Here is a 21,904-nt window from a genome sequence, read left to right on the forward strand (position 1 = left end):
CCTTTCCTCTATCTTCTGCGATTGGTTATCAATTTTTTTTTCCGTGTGATGCATCCTGTAACTTTGTACAGTAATAATTTGAACTATTTTGCGTGAGATTTTGTAAAAGAATCGTGTGAATATTATACCATCTTCAGAACTTTGGAATTTGAGATGGATTTTCTTTGGGGATGGGAAGATGTGAAAGCGAAGTTGTCTGCCTAGTTTTGTTTTGCTTTGTTTTTAAACTATTATCCCTACCTTGCCCATCCTGAATCTCATCTTGAACCTCTGCAGAATTTGGCTTTCTCTTAATTAGTCACCAACATACACTCTAAATGGGGGAGAGGGGCAAATGATTAGTTTGTTACTGCTACCTAATAGTATTGTTACAAAGATAAAATAAGGAGATGTATTAAGGCATTTGGCAAATTTTAAGATGCTACACAAATCGTTATTATTAGTAAACCATCATATACAGCTAGAGCAAAGTTCTTAAATTTTGTGTCTTGGACCCCTTTGACAGTCTGGTGAAGTCTATAGGCCTAAATTCCATGACCTCAGGTTAAAAAACTCTGTATTTGAAGATGATCAATTTCGTGTTAGCTTAAATCTTTCTTAAAACGGAACTATTGTGTATTTTGTATAAAAAATACTAAAGTGTGAATTCTTAAATAATTGAAACTACCAAAGTAGGGACCTATAAAATTTAAGCCAACTTGTCTGGGAAGGGCACATATCTTTAACTTTGCCTCAAAAATATCAGGGAAAGGGTAATAACCTCAACATCATAGTCGCTACTGTCAAATATTAACAAACTTGTGATGCTATTTAGTAAATATTGGATTTCTAGACATGATAATAAGTATATTAAAACTTAGACTGCATCCTCAGAATGAATTTTGTGTATTTTTAATAGTTTTCTGTGTCATAGTGGTTTAAACACAACAAAACTTTATTTGCTATATAAGGATGCTATAGTTTTCATTTAGTGATGACAAAGAAATAGTGATATCTAATTATTGTGCCCCATTCCTACCTGAACAGAGTTTTAAGATTCCAAGGGTTGACAAAAGTTTATCAAATTATGGAATTCATTTGGTCAAAAGCAATGTGAATACCTTTGAATGGGAATATAGGGGCCTCAATGATATGGGATATGTGTTCTTCCTGTAATCTTAATCTGGATACCAGTTTTATAAGCACTAAAATAGTCATCTTGAGGGAGGAGAAGAAAACAGGCAGAGAAGACTTATCAAAAACAGATTTTTAAAAGTCCAAACATTTTACAGTAACAATTGTAGACCAGTTTTAATACCTCTTCCCAGCAAGCAAAATCATCAAATTTTAGGGATTATGTTTTATAGGAAATCAGTTGTCATGAATTATAAAGGCTGTTCCATATCTCTCGCCAGTATCTAAATATTTATTTAATTGCTGCTATAATGAAAGAAAGCCTGTAAAATTATTCTCAACATATGACTTACAGAAACTGAATTTTGATCAATAATAAACTATTTTGGCTTCAAAGAAGAGACATGGATAAGGAAACACCTCCCTTCTTTCCTTAGGCGGGAATCTTGGACACAAAATATTACATACTCTAAAGACTTGATTTCTGGTTATAAAACCAAGTCTTGGTGTTACTCCTTTGTTTCTAAGAGGACCAGTGAGATCGCAGAATGTCTTGACTTGCTTATGAATTGAAGTGAGACATAGTTCCACAAAGTCATCAACCTCACACTTTCTTCCAGTTATCTAAGTCCAATGACAAAGCAAAAGTTAAGATCAGAAACTATGGAGGAGTAGGAGAGTATCCAGAAATTACTAATGTTTAAAAAAAAAAAATTATCAAAGATTGTAGGGTTTTTTTTAATACATATTTGATAGATCTAGCCTGAATGCAAAAAGTTGCTAGGTCACTTTGCCAGGATAAATCATTCTACAAATTTGAGAAGGCTAATTTAATAATCATAGAGTTAACTCTCCCTATAGCCACAGCTGGGCAATCTATAGATTTGAAAACATAATCTGGGACAAAAGTCAGATGACAGAATCAAGATAGAGAAGGGTAAGGTGGTATTTTTTGTTTTGTTCTTCTTTGAAGAAGGCCTTATTTGATATATAAAAGTTTTGCAGACTGGCACTTGGGCATCAGTATTCCAGACATTTGGTAGATGAATTTAAATGTCAAAGTACATACTTCTAGTTGTCTTAAATTCACATCAGAAATAAAAATGTCTTAATTATTTATCCATGCAAAAGTTCCAAGGCCTGGGGACTTCTAAAGGAAAAGGCTTGTGTGTTTCCTAATGTTTCCTTTGAAGCCAAAGAAGAGCCCACCAACAACTTTAAAGATGTGCTCTCTAGAGGCTGAAAGTTAGGGTATCTAATTTATGATCTGGCTATACATTAGTCACAGGGGAGAATCGAGGGGGTTTTTTTGTTTTTTGTTACAAATATTGTCTTCATGCTTTGGACTTCTTGAAGCATCCCTTGAAGAGGTTTATTTTCTCCTAATTTCTCTCCCTTTACTATGACACTAGTGATATAAGCATCAAACATTAATGTTGCAGTTAGAAGAACCCTGATTTTGGAATTGGAGAACCTAGCAAATCCTTGGGCAAGTTTTAATTTCTTGGTCCGCCAGGTAAGATAAGGGAGTTGGACATGGTGGCCTCTACAGGTCCCCTCTGGTTCTTGTTTTGTTCATCATGCATTAAAAATAAAGTAGCAAGTAATGGCACACTGTGCTTTAGAAGCAAGAACAGTAAGCATGTCCCTCTAGCGTAAGGGTTCATAATCCCTGAATAAGGAAGGGTTAAATCTGTGGATAGATTTCAATCTGAACTTTTGTTTTCTTTTTGCTGAGGCAATTGGGGTTAAGTGATTTACCAGAGTCACACAGCTAGGAAGCGTTAAGTATCTGAAACAGATTTGAACTCGGGTCCTCCTGACTTCAGGGCTGGTGCTCTATCCACTGTGCCACCTAACTGCCCCAAATATTTTTTTAACCATTTTAATAACTATAATTTTAGCAGTTTCCTTTGTGATTCTAAGTCTTACTCATTTAAAAACCCTTCTCTGAAAAGACGTCCATGATGAAAAAAAATAAAAATAAAAAAATTAAGTATCTATGTCATAGGATATAAAATAGGTCACTAGCTAAGGATATTTGGATTTTGACTCTTGACTAATACCTTAGCAATAAGTCATACACTGGATGGATACGTGCAAAGGGCTATATGATTAGCAAGTTTGGTGCCTGGGGAGTGGAAAAGTGAGGAAAGTCACTAATAAATGCAATTGTTAGCAAGCTTTTAAGAAGGAGTGTTGGGGCTGGGCCTAAATAGGTCAGTAAAATTTAAATTGATTCTGGGGGGAAAGGGAGAAAATTTCCCCCAGATTGCAAATTCTCTACTTACATTACCAGACTAGTTCTTGCCCTCCTTCCCACAATGGCCTGCATCTTGCAGGAACCACCAAGCAAGTTTGTTTTGATCTCTTCCGTCTTCATATTGCTAGAGTCATCTCCAGTAATCTTAATTTAGATATTCTCTCTGGGCCCAAATGACTTTTGGAAGAAAAAATGAGGCTGGTGACTTTGCATAGCCCTCCCTCACTTACACCAACTTCTTGCACATCATGCTATCACGTCCTTAATGTCATGGTTCCCTTTAAGAATGAAGAACAAACAACTTCACACAGCTATCAAAGATTTTAAATGATTGATCTGACCATGTCACTTCCCTGTTCAAATTTCCAATGATACCCCATTATCTATAGGAGAAAATGCAAATACCTTAACCTGGCATTTTTAATTTTAAAAATAGTTTTTATTAATAATGGCCCATAACTTTTTTTAAATTTTATTAATAATGACCCATAATGCAAGTAAAGACTTGCAAAAAACTTTCCTGAAATGACTGTAATAAAGGCATTTTTAAGTCCTCATTTTATGAATGAGGAAAACTAAAATTCTGGTTGTGACATGAATCCCAACAGTTCACAAGATCATAGCAAAGGTTTAAATTCAGTATTCTGCTAATTCATTATACTACCCCATGCTGCTCTCCACCATTCTGGTTTCTAGCAAAGATTTTGTAATGCTGGAGAAACTGAGCAAGATAGAGATTAGAGATTTACTGGGACCAAATGATCCATGTTTGATCCCAGGGTTGAACGAGACTATAGTCTCAAAGAATCCAGCACTGAATGTCGGATAATAAGAATCTTTTATAGGGTAACAAGAACAGTGACATAATGGGGGAGGTACCTGGATGGGGATGACTTAATGGGGAGAGGAACCTGAGGATAACATAATGGAGGGAGGTACTGGAGAGGCTCCTGATATTCTAATGATGTCTAAAATGGATAGACCTTTATCCCGTCAAACATTAAGAAGGAATGATTATAGCCTAAAGATATAACACCTTTATCTCATCAAACATTAAGACGGAATGGTTATAACCTGAGACAGAGTAACTGAATAGGACAATTAGGGAAACTGGGTCAGGACATTAAAAGGGAACTGTGACACAATAATTTAAGCCATTAGCTGTTCCCTATTCTTGTTTTTTTCTTAACCTCTGGGCATTCACATAGACTTTTCTCCACATAAGATATTTCCTTCCATATTTCTGACTGCTAAAAACCTCAAGCCCTACATTAGATGAATTTCCCATCCCCACTTTCTTTATTCTCACTAATTATTTATAGTACTTTAAAAAATCTAAAACTTTCTTTTATCAACATTTAACTTCTACTTTGATATATATAGTCTTCGTGCTTTTGGCTTTTTGAATCATCCCTTGAAGAGGTCTAATTTTTCCTAATTTCTCTTCCTTTACTGTTATACTAGTGAGATATGTAGATAGATATAAATATCTATATCTATCAATCTAATCATCCCCTCTCTTCTCCCAATTATAAACTCTTTCACAATAAGTATTACTTTTTATCCCCAGTTCACTTTATAAGAATTCGTATATGTTAAATATTTAACATATATATTAATCTTTTTGAATGGAATAGGATAATGGCACACACTTATCTCCTACTTGTAAATCACACTTTTAGGCTTAAAGGATATGAAAAAAGAAACTACAATCCATGCCCTCCAAGATCTTACAGTCAGTGAGAAAGGGACATATGATATACTATGTAATTTGAGGGTTGTAGGGAACTAGACACTACTACCAAGGAGATTAGAAAGACTTCTCATAGAAGGTGGTAGTCAAGATGAGCCCTTAAAGAAATTAGGGAATCTAAAAGATATAGGGGTTTCATGGGGGACAACAAATGCTGATATCAGAAATGCATGGTAGAGAATCTTGTTCAGGGAACAGTAAGAAGGAAGTGTTGCTGTGTCACAGACACTTGAAGGGGAAATAATTTATTACACGGCTGGAAATGTAGAGTGAGGCCAAGTTGTATGTAGATGGTTTTACATGCTAAACACAAGTGGTAGATGTAAAAGAAAATCACTGGAGATGGAATAGGGAAATGATGTGGTCTGTGCTTTAAGAAAATCCCTGGCAGCTATGTGGAAAATGAATTGGAGTAAAGAAAAGACTTGAAGCAAGCAGTATATAAGGACACAGAGTTGGAAATGGCCAAGACTGGAGTGGATAATCTACTTCATTTGAGAATGTAATGTAGCAGTAGACTTGGTTGGAAAGGTAGATTTAGGGGTTAGATTTTAGAATCTCAGGAGAATAAAAGTTAAGTCATTGTCATGAGGAAATCTTGTATAATTAGTTTCTAGTATTTTGACTTTTAAAGCATTCCACACGTGATTTAATTTGATCTTTGTGCCTAAAGTCAATAAATAGTACAATTATCTTTATTTCTAAAATGTGGGCATAGCATCTCACAGATGTTACATAACTTTCCCAGGTTTTCACAATTAGCAGTGTAACTAGGACTCATACTCAACTCTTCTGACTCCTAGATTCATGCACTTCTATACATTTTGCCTATTCTACAAAATGATGAATACTAGCTAGTTATTGTTGTAAGTTTATTTTTAAATTTTATTTAAAACAAGTACAATTTTTTAAAAGAAAAAAATTTTCATGTGTATAACACATGAGAGGAATCAAAATATGAAATAAATTTTCATTTAAAGAGCCTATATAACATACTACAACATTAACAACTAAGCTGTCCATCTTTTCTTTGCTACCTTCCTTTATTTTGTTTTGCTGTGCAATTATTTTATTCCTTTTCCTCCCTCCTTCCCTCCCTTCCCTAAGATTACAATTAAATAAGAAAATAGTTTATATTTACATATTGTATGTATACAAATATACACATATAGATATCTATAATCACACAGATGTTTACACATACATCCATATATATTTATGGAAGGCCATACTATGCTTGTATGTTATGTTTCTCTGAAGACAATCTTTCATAAGATTTTTTCCATATTTTTCTAAATCCACCAAGTTATCATTTCCTACCCCACAACAATATTTCAGTCTTATACTATCTAGATATTTTAAGTAGTCTAAAACAATATTGATTAATATGGCTGCCAATATGGTTTCAATATTTTTCTCTTTTGACTAAATCTTTTTTAGTTTTAACTTGGAGATTAATGATTACTCCCTCTGCTTTTTTCCCCCTAATGAATTGTCATAAGGACTTGAAACTTGTCTTTTTGTACTGAAGCACTGGATCCATACAATTGCTTTAAACTACTAAATCTTTTCACTTAATATTAGCAAAGGTATTCTAAAATGAAGAGCATCAAGATGGTTTTCCTACCAGAATGATATTAAGCATCTAACATGCAAAGCATGTGCTAGGTATGGTGGGTTGGAGTAGATAGATATAAAGCTGATATGGAATTCTCTATTTGTGGATTTATGTCAGCTTAAGACCTAACAGTATAGTATAATATGTGTTTTGTTTTTCTGTATTTTCTTTGGAGGGCTAATTCCTTCTAGCAATGAAGATCAGTAACTGTCCTGCAACAGTATTAGTGTTTTCTGGGGTCAGTGAGAAAATAAATAAGTTTCCTGGGGTCACAGCATATCAGACATGACTCAAACTCAGGTGTTCCTTACTTAAGTGACACATTACCCCTATGTCATGGTCCTTACAAATATTCTCTGTCCTAATGATCCTGAAACAGCTTAGAGAGTAACCTTCCCTTGCAACTCATCTGAACTAGAATTTATTTTTAAATTATCCATACTAGTTTATCATTAGATGGGTATCCAGACACCTATAATATATAATATACATAGGAATATGTATATATAGAATATGATATACATAGAAAACCCAGAGTTTACATCACTTGGGCAATTTTGTCCCCATCCATAGTTTAATAGAAAAAGTATCTAAGAGAGAAACGTCTAAACTTATTAATATTTGGAAACAAATACTTTGCTTTTAACACAAAGATGTGACTGACCAATATAAGGGCATACCCTTTATCTTCTAGCCATAATTATAGAGCTTTGATCTCTCATGATCCAGGACCAAAAAGGCTCACTAATCCTGTTGGTGTCCCTAGAGCAATAATAACTTGCCTTATTCAAAATTCACCCATCAAGACATCATTAGCGTGATAATGTGACTCAAAGTAGTGCTAAAAAGAGAATCTACTAGACTTAAGATGTTGTAGGAGTTTGCTGGTAAATATTTAACAATCACTTGGGAAAGGAGACGAAACAAGCAGGACATAATTTTAAGTTTAATTTGCATTAATTCCATCACTAAAGTCTAGAAAAAAAAAAAATCAAGCTTCAATTTGTAACATTTGCTGATTTCCCAGGTGTAAATGCTTACACTGAAAACTTAATCTGTGAGAACTGGCTTCAGTATCTTTCTGCCTGTGGAAAATATAGATAAGAAAAGTTCTATTTGTGGGTTGTAGAGGGCCGAAGATAGTGGGGGAACTCTGGGTAAAGGTATAAGACCCTTCAGCCCAGAAGGAACCTGCTGACAATGTCTGATTTGGCTCCCCACTTCCCTTTGGTGTCCCTCACCCTTCTTGAAAAGTCAAGGAGGGCATAACCACCTGTGTTCTACTTGAAGCAAGGGATACCTACCGTAAAGAGGCATTTACATTTCAATAGCAGGGTGCTTTCAGTTAACACTTGTGCAGTGTACTATGGTTATGTAATGCTACTATAGTTAGCACTTGCACAGTGTGCTGTGGTGATGTAATTATACTAAGGTATTTAGGGACTGAGAGGACTTGAAATAAACAGATTCCATCTTTGACCAGCTTAGTGGGTTTCCTGCCTTCTTCACTCCTCCACTAAGACCAAGGAGTTGAGATGGTCCCAAGATCCTCCAGAGAGCTAGTCTGGACTGTATATTTTGGCACCCCAGCATGGGAGCTCTAGAAAGTACATTACAGTGGGCAATTTCTTTTAAGTAAGTTTAATATCTTTCTCCTCACATCTCTCGTCTTTTATTTTCAATTGTGAGGAAAGCTAAACTTGCCTTTTTTGCTTAGCAAATATCACTTTTTTTAAATGTTGACTTTAACTAGTGACTTCTGAATTTAATAAGGCTTTACTATATCCAAATGATCTCTTCACAAACAAAAGAAGGAAATATGCCTGGGAATTGAGGTGAAGTTATCCCTCCTCCGCTGAGCCTTACTATAACCCATAAATTCAACAGGTCAGCAGATAAATCTCTGAGAGGAAAAACCTGCTCTAATTGGCAGTATTGAGAGGTCACCAACTTCTGCCTGCCCTTCAAAAAGACATCCAGCATTTATTTTGATAAATAGTGACACATGGGAGCAAACTAGGAGCTTTCTAAGGAGGAAGAAAGAGTATACTTTAATCTAGGATACCTGAATGAAAAGTCAACTTTCTTGACAAGATTTGCTATGCCTTACCTCTGTTAACTAATATGAAAATGACCTTTGGGCAATCTTTCTCTCTATAACACCTGACTTAGAACTGGAATATAAAGTAGTTTTTAAACAGTCTTGGCATCTGTCCCTTAACCTCACCCTTTCCTTCAAATCTTTTTCTCCCTACCCCTTATTAAAAATTATTTTGCTGCTTTGACATGCTAACTCGGACACTAGAAATCCTAATTTACATTTCATCCTGTGTAGAAAGATTGGCGTGAAAGTAAGCAGTGGGACTGAACAAGGCTTAAAATAAATGCCCTTGGTTGTCTTGGAAGTGCCAAAATAAACTGTTTCCAGTAGAGAATTTAGTAGGTTCCAGCAATGAGGAGATATGAAAAGTTGATACTTAGCTATGATGTTCCATTAGGTTTGCCTCTTTTAAAAAAAAAAAAAAAAAATTATACTTACACCCACTGCTTCTAGGATTCTAGAACCACATTTTTATTATATGTAACAATGGATTATTACTATAGACAATTATATCATCTGTGATACTAAATATATGCAAGAGTTATGTGTTGTGAACAATATGTATAAATGTATAAAAACATAAGCTTTCTTTTTAGAATCCAACAAATCTCGACTTTAAGATAATAAATTTCATCATCTGATAAAAGTAAACTTAAATATTTTTAAAAAGATAAGTCTTTTATGACTTTTCTTATGCCAATTCAAGTGGTTAAATAAGGAGCTGGCCAGAATAGAACTTTAGGATAAGAATACATATTTGATTTTAAAATAGTACCAAGATAGGAGAGACTTTTTGCTAATTGTTCTACATATCACCAAGGATGCCCCCTACTAAACTAAGGTTTTTATATCAGAGACCTGGGACATTTTTATTTTAAATAAAGCATATGGTTTACCTTTCACTGATTTAGACTTCAGTGATCTGCTACTTTATTTTTTTCCCCTCTACATTCAGACCATGGGCTTAATTTTCCAAGCAGCACTTGCAAGATTTAGCTGGGGGGTGGGGTTGGAGAAAAAGAGACATGCAATGTTTGCCTGTGTCAACATGGTTCTCCTTGAAGCCAGTGAACTGTTAACATGGGATGTGTTCACCAGAAGCAGTCCCATTGTCTAATAGTGCTTCAGCTACTGGAAAGCCATACGATGGGGGGGGGGGGAACAGAGGACAGGACAGCTGTGTAATTCAAACACTTAGGAAATCTTCGTGTGCTATGTGATATATCCCTAGGCTATTTTACATATGTATTTGATTTTTTTACAATCACAAAAAAAAAAAAAAAAAAAAAAAAAAAAAGGCAATGTCAGTGTCTGGGGGTTAGTGTGAAATATTCCTTGCTTCATTTACTTTTACTGCACTTAGCTGTACTGACAGGTCAATTAGCACTTCTCAGCCTCGATTGCCTTATATGTAAAAGGAGGATAATAAAAGCACCAACTACCAGGATTGTTGTGAGGATAAAAATGTGAATTTGTGAAGTGATTTACAACTCTTAAAGTGCTACAGAAATGCATGTTGTGGTGGTAACAATGTGGTAACAACTACCACAGTGATGGTTTTCAGTTTGTTTGAAATTCACTAAGTCAGCATTGAAACGCCTTTAAGAGAAAAATCTGCTTTAGGGGGGGGGTGTGTGGATAGGTATGTACATACACACATGTATGTATGTATCCGTATGTATATCGACATATGCATATATGTATGTGGATGTGTGTGTATATAGATAAAAATCTACCCTTCCTTTGTTAGGTAAGAATATGGAGTGCAAAACTCCTAATCAAGCACCCATTGACTTAAGTTTTCTCATGCCTACGGATTTTTTAGCTATCACCAAGAGATTTTAGAGGCCTTTGGTATAATTTTTCTTATCATGCCTTCTTTTCTTTATTTCTTTTTTTTTTCTGATCTAATTTATTTTTAAAAAGTAGGCAAAGTAACTATGTTGAAAGTAAGCTTGGTTTATATTTGTGGCTCCCTTGCTTGTTGGGTTTTTTTGTTTTGTTTTGTTTTGTTTGTTTTTTGTTTTTTTTTTCCCTTAAGCACTTGGTGCTTTAACTTGTGAGTTAAAGTGAGCCTGATGGAAAAGCATTGGTTGATCATTGTCATCATCACATGAATCCTTATAGCATTTTAAGACTTGTAAAGCACTTCACAAATTCCTATTTTATCCTCGCAACAATGTTCGGAAGTAGGTATTATTATTATGTTCATTTTACATGTAAGGCAACTGAGGCTGAGAAGCTAATTGACATGTCCAGTATCGTTATTGAGTGTCTGAAGTTGGAGATGAACTCTGATCTTCCTGACTCTGGGTCTTGTGTTCTATGTACTATGCCACCAAGTTTCTTCTCACTTAGTTAAATACCTTGGCAGTTTTCTGTGTAATTCTTTCTGTAAAAGTATTCCTGGATGAGCAACTTTTATCTATAAAATACCTGCTTGATAAAATGCCTATAGTGATCCATTGGAGGTCAGTGTTAGTAGTTGAAGTTGTAAAAATCTGATGCAGGCAAGACATTTTAACATTTGGATTCCAACTTTACTCAATGTACTCCCATTCTAGCTAGGTCTAATGGAATACACGGAAACAGGAGGCGTGTATTCCCAGACAAATAGAACAAATTCTAAAACTAAGATTTTCTGGATACATTCTAACTCTTTAAATTGGTTGGCTTCTCTTCTCTCAATTTAATCTGGTGTTCCCTGACAATTCATCTGGTATAGGAATATTAGATTTTGCTGAAATATAAAGTATTAAATGGCATATTCTGTCCTTTTAATGAAACAAGCCTAAACTGTGGCTGGGAAGATACAGTCTCCTAGGACTCTTATCCCCTTTTGTGTCTGAACTTCTTTGGAGTCTGAATTTCATAGAATCCTTAGATTTTTTTTTTTTTAAATAAAGAAATGCTAACTTTCAGTTAGAGATTAGTAAAAAAAAAATAATAATAATAATAAAGTTGTTTTTTTGTTTTTTTTTTTTATCTAAGTTTATAGATTTTTTAAAATCTATTCATGGACTTCCTGGTTAAGAATTTCTGCTGCAGACTTTCCTATCTGTCCTAACTATAATGATAGATCAGTTATTTGTGAGAGAGAATCTGAAAGGTACATGTAAAAGCTTCAATAGTTAGGAAGCACAATCAGTTTTTCAAGAGAGTATCTATTTAGTGACCATTACTTTAATATGTGACCCTTCACCTGAAATTAGTTGTTCTTTTAAAAGAATATTTCAACAGGTGAGGACAACCCTGCTTCACACAACTGCTTCAGAAACTGAATTGCCTTTTAAAATTTATTTTTGAGCATCATTTACAGTAGCTTACAGCAAACTATTTGCAACCTGAAAAAGCTTGAAAAACTAATGTTCCACTAATAATTTTATTAAGTGTCGAGCCTGAAGGAAGATAATGTCCTTCAGCTAAATTCATCGCAATCTTCAGCTTGGAACATGATTTTATAGCTATTGAAATAATGAAAGCAATCTAATTCATTCCAAAATTAATGTGTTAGCACTTCATGGGATCCCCAAGATGTGCAAAGTAGTCTCAATTTAAAACTGTTTATTCTTATTATATCCTTAATTTGAGATTGATCTCCTATGCCAGAATTGGGAATAAATAATGTCTAGGATTTCTTAACCAGAGGTCCATTAACTTAAAACATTGTTAACTACATTTCAAAATAATTGGTTGCCTTTGTACTCCTAAGTATTTTATTTTATGTCTTTAAAAACATTCCGAGTTATAATCTTCATCAGACTGCCAAGGGGTTCATGACATACAACTTGTGTAGTCTATAATTTCTGAGATAAAGGACCTGAGGACAAATTAGTATTACAACTTGGATTTCCAGATTTGCCAGCCAGCTCTTCCCCCCCCCCCCGCCCCCCATTTTATGTGTGAGTAAAAAGTACTGTATATTCGAGAGAATTTAACAGCCTGCCCAAGCAAATTACTATAAAAATGGAGCTTCATTGTTGCTACAGTAATAAGTTTTTTATCTTTAAAATAAACATTTATTCAATCTGTAACAAGAACATTGAATTTACACATCAGTGCACAAGTTCGCATTTGAAAAACAACAATGCACATTATACTTTGCTTTAACTGACTGGTCCCAGAGATTCTAAAGAGCATTTGTTTTATCAGACAAAGCACAGACACAGAGAATAGGGGTAGGGGGAGAAAAATGAGGAATGGTGGAAGAGGGGCTGGATTTTCACATTCAAAACAATTTCTACATTTCTGCCACATTTTAAGATAGGAGAAAAGACATGGTCATCATGAGCGGTATGTAGCAATTTGAAGCAACTCCTATAGTACTTTTTTCCCAGCTTCTGAAATTGGTTTATGAACTCATATGGGGTCTCAAAATGATTTATTATCAGTAAATGTTTGATTTGTATACTTTTTTTATATCTATATTTAACCATATATATATATGGTTAAATATATATATATAATGGTTACTATCTACTGCCCTCTACATCATGGGAAAACTGGGACATTAATACACTAATGCTGGGAATGGTTATAATCTTCCTGTAACTTGTTAGCAAAAGTAAACTGAAGGCTTGAGGGTGAAAACATCAAGATTTGCATATGACATGCACTGAGGGCTCTGTTCTCTAGGAAACATCCTCCTTGAATATAGACCAGAGCTGTCAAATTGCAGCTGCAAAACTCCTGATGGAGCCTGAGCCAGATTAATCTGCAGTCCAGAATTGTTAAACCAAAAAAAGTATATAACATAGGTAATGTCAATTTGTGGTATTCTCAGTCACTACATAGTACAAGTATGCCTCTTTCTATTTAAGTCTGACACCTCTGATATAAACCATGTGAGATGGGCTTTTCCAAGTTCAAAATATTTCACAATTAGACTTGCAGGTAAATAAACACCATCTAGCCTCAGTACTTCTAAAACATTATAAAAAGTAAACAAGTCCTTGCCAGATTGTATATTAAGGCCAAAAAGTGAATAAGTCACTGTGTTTATGACTTCAGTATGAGACCATGGAAAATAAAAGAATCTGATAGGGTAGTGTGTGGATTTAATTAGAATAACTGATTTAGTACTTCTTGTCATCTCTGAAGTCTTGGGCAAGACTATCTCAGTACTCTCATTTATAAAACCTTATCTTTAGGCTTTAAGCTCTTTGAGGACAGGGATTGTCTTTTCTCTCTTTGTATCTCCATTGCTTAATTTGATTTCTGGTAGAAAATGCAAGTGATTGACTATAAAATTGCAATATATGTCCTATCCATCTTTGGGTACACTGAAGAATACTGATAAGGCATAAAGTAGGGATTCTCCATCTGGGATTTGTAAATTTCTTTGAAAATATTTAAATAACTAGATTTTCATTGCCTTCATAATCCCATGTATTTTTTTATTTAAATACATTATACTGAGAATTATTTACATAGGCTTCTCTAGACTGTCAAATGTATGCCACAACATGAAGAAAGGTTAATAATCATGGCATTTAAGGATTGTACAAATAAATTATTATTTGCTTAAATTAGTTCTCTCAATTAAAGGCATAAGAAGTTATTTGGAATAGAGAAGCCAAAATAATAGTTCCTGACCTCCAGGAATTTACAACATGTAGCCAAATAATCTCTTTGCTGATTTTCAATCTTTCATCTCCAGCTACCATTGAGCAATCTTAAACTGAATTCATTGTCTTACACCTTCCCCATTCTACCTTTCTTATTATAGAGGCTTTTCTATTCACATAATAAATTCTTAATCTCCCTCTTCAAATTTGCCTTCCACAAAACCACTAGTCTGATCTTAGTTCTACTCTGCTCAAGAAATTTCAATGAACTTCTAACTAAAGCTAAAATGCAAGTTCCTAAACATGCCATTTAAAAGCCCATCCAATTTGGGCTCCAACCTCTCCTCCTAGGAGAACTGCTCCTATTATAGAGGACAACACCATCTTCCCAATCTGTCTTAAAATCTACAAGTTATTCTTGACTTTTCACTATCTCACCTTTCATATCTAATCTGTTATTGAGACCTGTCAATTTCACTTTTGTAACATCTCTTATAATCATCATCATGATTATCTTATGCCTCCATCTCTCCTCTGACATTGCCATCACTCCTAGTGCATGCCTTCATTACCTCACCTGGATCATTATTGTATCTGCTGGTTGGTTTCAAGTCTTTCTACTCCATTTCATCTCCCTCCTTTCAGCCATTAAAGGGATTTTCCCTAAAGAGCAGATCTGATTGTGTCACTCCCCAATTCAATAAATTCCAGTGTGTAGCCTTGAAAATAAGATATAAATGCTCTGTTTGGCATTGAGTCTTTATAACCACCTTCTACCTTTTCAATCTTCTTATACTGTATTCCCCAACATGGACTCTGTGATTCAGTGACATTGGCATCCTGGCTGTTCCACTAGAAAAACATGCCATCTTTTAGCTCTGGGCATTTTCTTTGACTGTTCTGAAATGGACATTGTGTGCCAATTTCCCTGGCCTAAAGAATTTTCAGTGTAAACAGTTATACCTTGGAAACTGGTTATTGTTTTGTTTTACTTCATAGACTTAAATGATAGAGAAAATGTTAAAAATGCATATTGAACTTAAATGTCATGCATGCGGGTTGGTTCCCACCCCCAACCATCCAAAATGGTGTTCGTTAGACATTTACCAAGCATACTATTGGAGAGAACAGTAACAACTAAGGAAAATAGAAAAGGTGGAGATGATATCTGGGTTAAGCTTTGAAGGAAGCTAAGAATTCTAGGTAGAATAAAGGTTAAGAGAAAGTTTTATAAGAACAAGGAAATGTTTGTTCAAAAATATAAAGACATGAAATGCATTATCTGGACTATAGAGTCCTTAAGAGGAAGTTAACATGCAGTTCTCCTAGGAGGAGACGTTGGAGCCCAAATTAGATGGGCTTTTAAGTGGCATCTTTAGGAACTTGCATTTTAGCTTTAGTTATAAGTTCATTGAAGTTTCTTGAGCAGAGTAGAACTAGGATCAGACTAGTGGTTTTGTGGAAGGCAAATTCGAAAAGGGAGATTAAGAATCCATTATGTGAATTGATATGGTAGCCATGGGAAGTTGGAGAAAGGATCAGGTACAAGAGATATTATAGAAGGAGTGACATGTCTACTGATGGGATAAGATACCAGGAGTGAGGGAAATGACTAATGACATGACTGTGATATGAACCTAAGCAACTAGAAAGAAAGTGCCACTTTCAACAGGAGATTTCAGAGCAGAGATCTCAAAGGGTACTCATTTGCCCAACTAATATCTAAGAAATGGCACTTGATAGACCTATTCAGGATACTTGAAGATGGATGGCTGCTACATAATTCTAATGATATTAACCTCCTTTTCTAAGAACATAGGGCAGTCTGCAGCTTTAATTTCAAGGTAATAAACTGTCTTTTCTTATCTTAGTTTTAAAAAAAATTCTGATTTAGCTAAGAGTCTTTCTAACCTTAGGGACAAGAACAAAATGTGAGTCATCTCAATTCCAGTGCAGCAACGGCCGCTGTATTACTTTGTTGTGGAAGTGTGATGGTGATGAAGACTGTAGTGATGGCAGTGATGAGAGTTCATGTGGTAAGTAGCCTCAGAATCTATTGAATGCTTTTCCTCTTGTCAAATCATACTGAAACTCGGTATTTTCCTGAAAAAATGATTTCTTGACTTAGATTTCTATAAAATCATTTCTTAATGATCAAAGATCTTTTGGGACTCAGGTTGAGCTTGAAACTTGTACCTAAACAACTCCTAGAATTATTGATGGTAGATAAGTTAGTTTCCTAGAAGTCCTCTTAATCAGTTGGAACCAGAATACCTTGAGCAAGAAGGGAAAAAATAAAGTAGATCTTTGGGGGTAAAAAAAAAAAAAAAAAAAAAAAAAAAAAAATGAAGAGAGTGACTTCTCTCAAGACCAAAAAAAAAGAAAAAAAATGGCCCCTATTTACCTCAGATTCTAACAAAGAAAATCGATATCATAATATGTCTAACCCATAGGCTCTGAAGAAAAAAGAAAATCATAACCACAACCAACTAATTGAACTCATTTTACAAATGAGGAAACTGACTGATTTACTCAAGTTCACACAAGCAGTGCCAGAGACAGAATTAGTCCAGATTCTCTGCCCTAATGCCAGAGCTCTTTCTATTGTATTATTCTGTCTCTGAAGAAGCTACAGTCCTATTAGACTAATCCTCAAACTCCCAAACCCTAGATAAATCCTTAGGCTATTAACCCCTATCTCCCTAGAAAGTTGTTAAGTTCTGACTAAAGTCAGAAGGAGCATCTTCTGTCATCATCATCTTCCTTGGTAACAACTTTCATTCCTTGAGGAAGCCAGATTTTGTAGCCACTTCCTTTGTAAAATGAGAAAGCTTGGAGAATGCTGGACTTTATTTTTTTACTGCTTTAAATATAGTTATAAAAACTTGGCTCTAAATAATAGCAGTTCTTCACATTTTAACAAATATTCATTTATGTCCAATACACTTTGCTGGGAAAAAGATTAGGTATGGTGGTCTCGGCTCTTATAATACTCATAATTCTAGTCTTATTCTTCTATTACAATTCTCATTAAAAAATATTATGAGTTCTACTGAACCGGCTACGCCCAGCAAAAGAACTCTGAGAGATGACTAAAAACAATTACATTGAATTCCCAATCCCTATATTTTTGCCCACCTGCATTTTTGATTTCCTTCACAGGCTAATTGTACAATATTTCAGAGTCCGATTCTTTTTGTACAGTAAAATGACAGTTTGGTCATGTATACTTATTGTGTATCTAATTTATATTTTAATATATTTAACATCTACTGGTCATCCTGCCATCTGGGGGAAGGGGGGTGGGGGGAAGGAGGGGGAAAATTGGAACAAGAGGTTTGGCAATTATCAATGCTGTAAAGTTACCCATACATATAATCTGTAAATAAAAGGCTATTGAAAATTTTTTTTAATAAAATAAAATAAAACTGCTTTTATCAAGGGCTCTTAATTCACTAGAAAAAAAAAATATTATGAGTTCTAAGGAAGGAGAGATCATTACTGGATGGGGAGGAGAGTAGGGAAGAATAAGCAAGTTTTTAATCTTCCTTCTATTAATCCTATTACTAACATCTCCCATAAACCAATGTTCTCCAAGGTAATGTTCTACAACCACTCTATTCATCTGACATTGACTTATCCCTATCAGGAATAGGTTTGCATGACCTTGACACATATCCTTTAATCTACTTATAAAATGTAAGGAGTAGGGGGGAAGTACATGGATCTAGTGCTAATATTTCATTTCAGAGAGGTGACTACCTATACATCTGCTACATGACTTCCAGTTGCCCACATGTAATTAAGATGATAGGATTAAAAAAAAAATTCCTTGCCATCCAAAGAAATTCACTTTGGAGCAACTTTTCTTCTCATTTATCAGTTTGACTGTATTGTGACTTAAAGGAATTAGATTTGTATGTTCTGTCCCTGTGAGTGAAAGTCACTGGCTTTTTTCATTCTTATGGAGATGAAGTCATAAATGGTCTCAATTCAACCCTAAACTAAAAAACTGGAGTCCCTTTGTTCACCCTCGGATAATGAATACACAACAGTTTATCCATTAAGCAGCTCAATTTACATAATGTGAGCTCTTTCTGTATTTACTCAGACTACTGTAGTTAGAGTATGGTAGCTCTTACTACTATTCAAAGAGGTTATCTATATCTTCTTTCTCTAAATGAATAGCATAAACCTGGATTTGGTCAAGATCCAAAATAAGTCTTCTTGCCAAGACCACCTATTGGAGGTCAGAAAGGGTTTCCTCAGATCACTTATATGGGAAAGCTTATGGTGGTAGAACTTACCTTTAGCTTTAAGGAATAGACTTTAGGTAGGTTTGAAGAGGAATTCATTTGCAGTTGAATGATAGAACTTCAATATTTGTGTCCTTACTTCAAAGCTTAAATGTTGAATTAGGACAGAATTTCCAGAATACAGTTTGATTTTAAAAAATAAACTGTCTCAGTACTGTTACCTACAAACTCCAAGATAATTGCTCCAAATGCCACTATAGATGCTTCTTAGTAACTAAGAGCTATTGATGAGATCAAAGACTTGGATATTCGTATGCTAAATACAGCACTTGGTCTACCACTGTTTCTAAATTCTGTTAAATGGTACTAAAAAGGATTTCCCTCTCTTGCCATCTAAATCCTATTATTAAGGATCAACTTAACTCTTATGTGTCTAGGTTATAGTATTCTTGACATCAAGAACCAAGTGATATATAATTGTCCTTTCCTTCAGCTGAACTCACTTTCCTCAAACTTGAACTTCCTTCTCTTACCAAGTCTAAGCTTTTTAGGAAGGAATTAAACTGGTGGAGGGCTGTTAAGAGTCTGCTTTATGCTGTAGTGGTAGGTGCCGATATGTGACCTCAGACAGTTACAAAGGATATCAATAATATTGAGAGGAAAAAGACCACTTAACAGAAAGAGGATAAGTTTTATAAGAATTCCATTTCTCCCTAAGTAAATCTGAGGAGATTTAGACTTATGTGTGGAAAAGAGAATATTAGAGAAGACTCTGATTCGGGAATAGCTACAAGTTCCATTATCTATATTCCTTAGCTCCACTAAGGGGTGTTAATAGCTGGAAAAACTCCATAGTATTTATTAAGTACCTTATCTAGCTTCTGAAACCAGAAGTTTTTAGAATCTATTTGGATAAAGTTATGGTTATGAAATACAAATAAAACTGTGACAATGTGAATATAAAAAAAAATAATTCTCACCAGAAGCAAAATTCAGCATGACATAATAAAGAGGTGACTTTGTAGTTATGAAGCTCCAGATTGAAGTTCTGCCTCATATTTCTTGGTGACAAGGGCAAGTTATACCTAATCTTGAAGTTCCTTCTAAGTAGTTTTCAAAAAACTAGAAGTTGAACTGAGTATGCTGATCTATTTTAGAAGTGGTATCTACTACTATACACTGAAATCATAGTAAAAGTATAAGAAAATATAAATTCAAGTCTAATACAAGAGGCTAATAAAATTAAGGCACATTTCCATCCTTAAGAATTATTCAGCTGCAGAAGTAGCACTCATTTTCTTAGGCTTGGATGTTTTAGAGAAATGTGCTTTGAGTATTTGGGAAGTGTCTATCAAAACACTGGGATTTTTCCTCCCACTTTTGCGTTGTTATAATTTGTAACAAGCTGGGTAGGATGCTTGTATTTAATATTTTAAAATACCCAATTTATTATTTTACATAATTAACTTTTATTTGCCTTATCTGCTGTGGTCACTCATTCATCTTGAGGATTTTTCTTGCTCTGTACTTTTCCCTTTTTTATGAAAACAACTTATAAAATTTGCTATAATATAATACCTTGGCATGAAATATGACCAATTACGAATTTTCTTTAGAAGTGGATGTTCTAATTCCCAAACTCATAAAAGAATCTCTTATATTAGAGCAATTATATTAGGGACATTTTCTCTCTCTTCTTCTGGCAAGGTTCAGTTTCCAATATTTTCATGTAGCAATTTTTCATAGGACCAATCCTTGTTAGGAATAATACCTGATATACCCAAAGATAAGAGTGACCCTTGGATATTGGCACTTACCAGTTTAGAGTAACGTGCAGCCATAATTAAGGGTTTATTTGGCTGACTTGAAAATCTAGCATTAAAGAGATTAAAATATAGTTTTCCAGAGAAGCCCCTTGCACTCTATCAAACAAATGGACTACTGAATTATTTTGACTCTGTAACTCTGTATCTGAATATAAAATTTTATTTGTAGTGAAGAAGACATGTGCCGAGTCTGACTTTGTATGCAATAATGGCCAGTGTGTACCAAACAGATGGCAGTGTGATGGGGACCCAGACTGTGAAGATGGATCTGATGAAAGGCCAGAACAATGTAGTAAGTGCTACTACTTGATTGACTAACTTGCCAAGGTGACAGTGTTCTTATGGGCACTTTTTGGAGTTTATAAATGAAGATTAAGGGGCTAGCTTCAAGTACTTGAAGGGCTGTCACATAGGAGGGAATAGGCTTGTTTCATTTACCCAAAGAAGGCAGAACTAGAAATAATGCAGAAATATTTTTTGATTGGATGTAAGGAAAAGCTTCCTTGAAAGTCCTAGTTATAACAATAAATAAATAAACAAACAAACAAACAAATTGCCTCAAGAAGTAAAGGACTCCACCATGTTAAAGATTTCTAAGCAGAGGCTGGATGATCTTATTAAGGATGTTAAAGGAAACTTTGGTCAGGTATGGGTTAAATTAGATGGCCTCTGAAGTTTCTTCCAACACTGGAAGAATGGCTTCCATTATGTGGTGTATTTTCAACTTGGGAACTAGAAAACTTCTTTCTACATTGCTATGGTAGAGTTAAGTGTTGCTTCTGAAAATCAATGTTTAAAATTTTATCTTTTTACCCTTCTCACAAACCCAACCCCCTTCCTGCTTACAACATCTTTAAGGATCTTCATTATCCAGGAAGCAGTTATTGACATAGGTCACTGATTAATCTCAGTACAAATAATTTACCAGTTTTCCCCCCATTTCAGTTTGTGAGCCTATGGCTAAACTAAAGTTCTCTTGGGTAGTTATATATGTAGTGTTGAGCATTCCTATTGCTGCCTCAAGTCCATTGAGAACTCATTGACTAGGTGCACAAATGTCCCACATGTTCTTGATTATGATTACTCTATAGAAATGGTATTTAATACTGAAAGCTTTCAACATTTCAAATCCCACAGTGGACAAAGTGAAGTAATAGGCATTCCTTAAAAGTATATACAAAAATAACTGAGGACCTTTGTTTATTGTCTTTATAAATATCTAAATGAGGAAACATGACTTGCAAGACAATTTGCAAATGAAAACTAAAATATTATAGCTAAAAGCAAACTTACAAATTTTATACCATACACACAGCTCTAGGTCTGATATTTCACTTTAATGAAAGAGCCATATTAAAAAGGACATTTAAATTATTTATCAGGTTCAGGGAAAAAAACACAGAAACA

The 21,904-nt window shown here is 34.6% G+C and overlaps 1 protein-coding gene across 2 annotated transcripts in view; it reads left to right on the forward strand.

Annotated features, from left to right (window-relative positions):
* VLDLR (very low density lipoprotein receptor) overlaps positions 1–21,904 on the forward strand; it is a 38,645-nt gene that overhangs the window by 1,731 nt on the left and 15,010 nt on the right. For both annotated transcript variants that reach the window (XM_031944027.1, XM_031944019.1), the window contains exons 2-3: positions 16,332–16,451; positions 20,667–20,789. In XM_031944027.1, the coding sequence (XP_031799887.1) occupies positions 16,332–16,451; positions 20,667–20,789 (243 nt within the window). The remainder of the gene's footprint in view (positions 1–16,331; positions 16,452–20,666; positions 20,790–21,904) is intronic.

The sequence above is a fragment of the Sarcophilus harrisii genome, chromosome 1 (genome assembly GCF_902635505.1).
Source record: "Sarcophilus harrisii chromosome 1, mSarHar1.11, whole genome shotgun sequence".
NCBI lineage: Eukaryota > Metazoa > Chordata > Mammalia > Dasyuromorphia > Dasyuridae > Sarcophilus > Sarcophilus harrisii.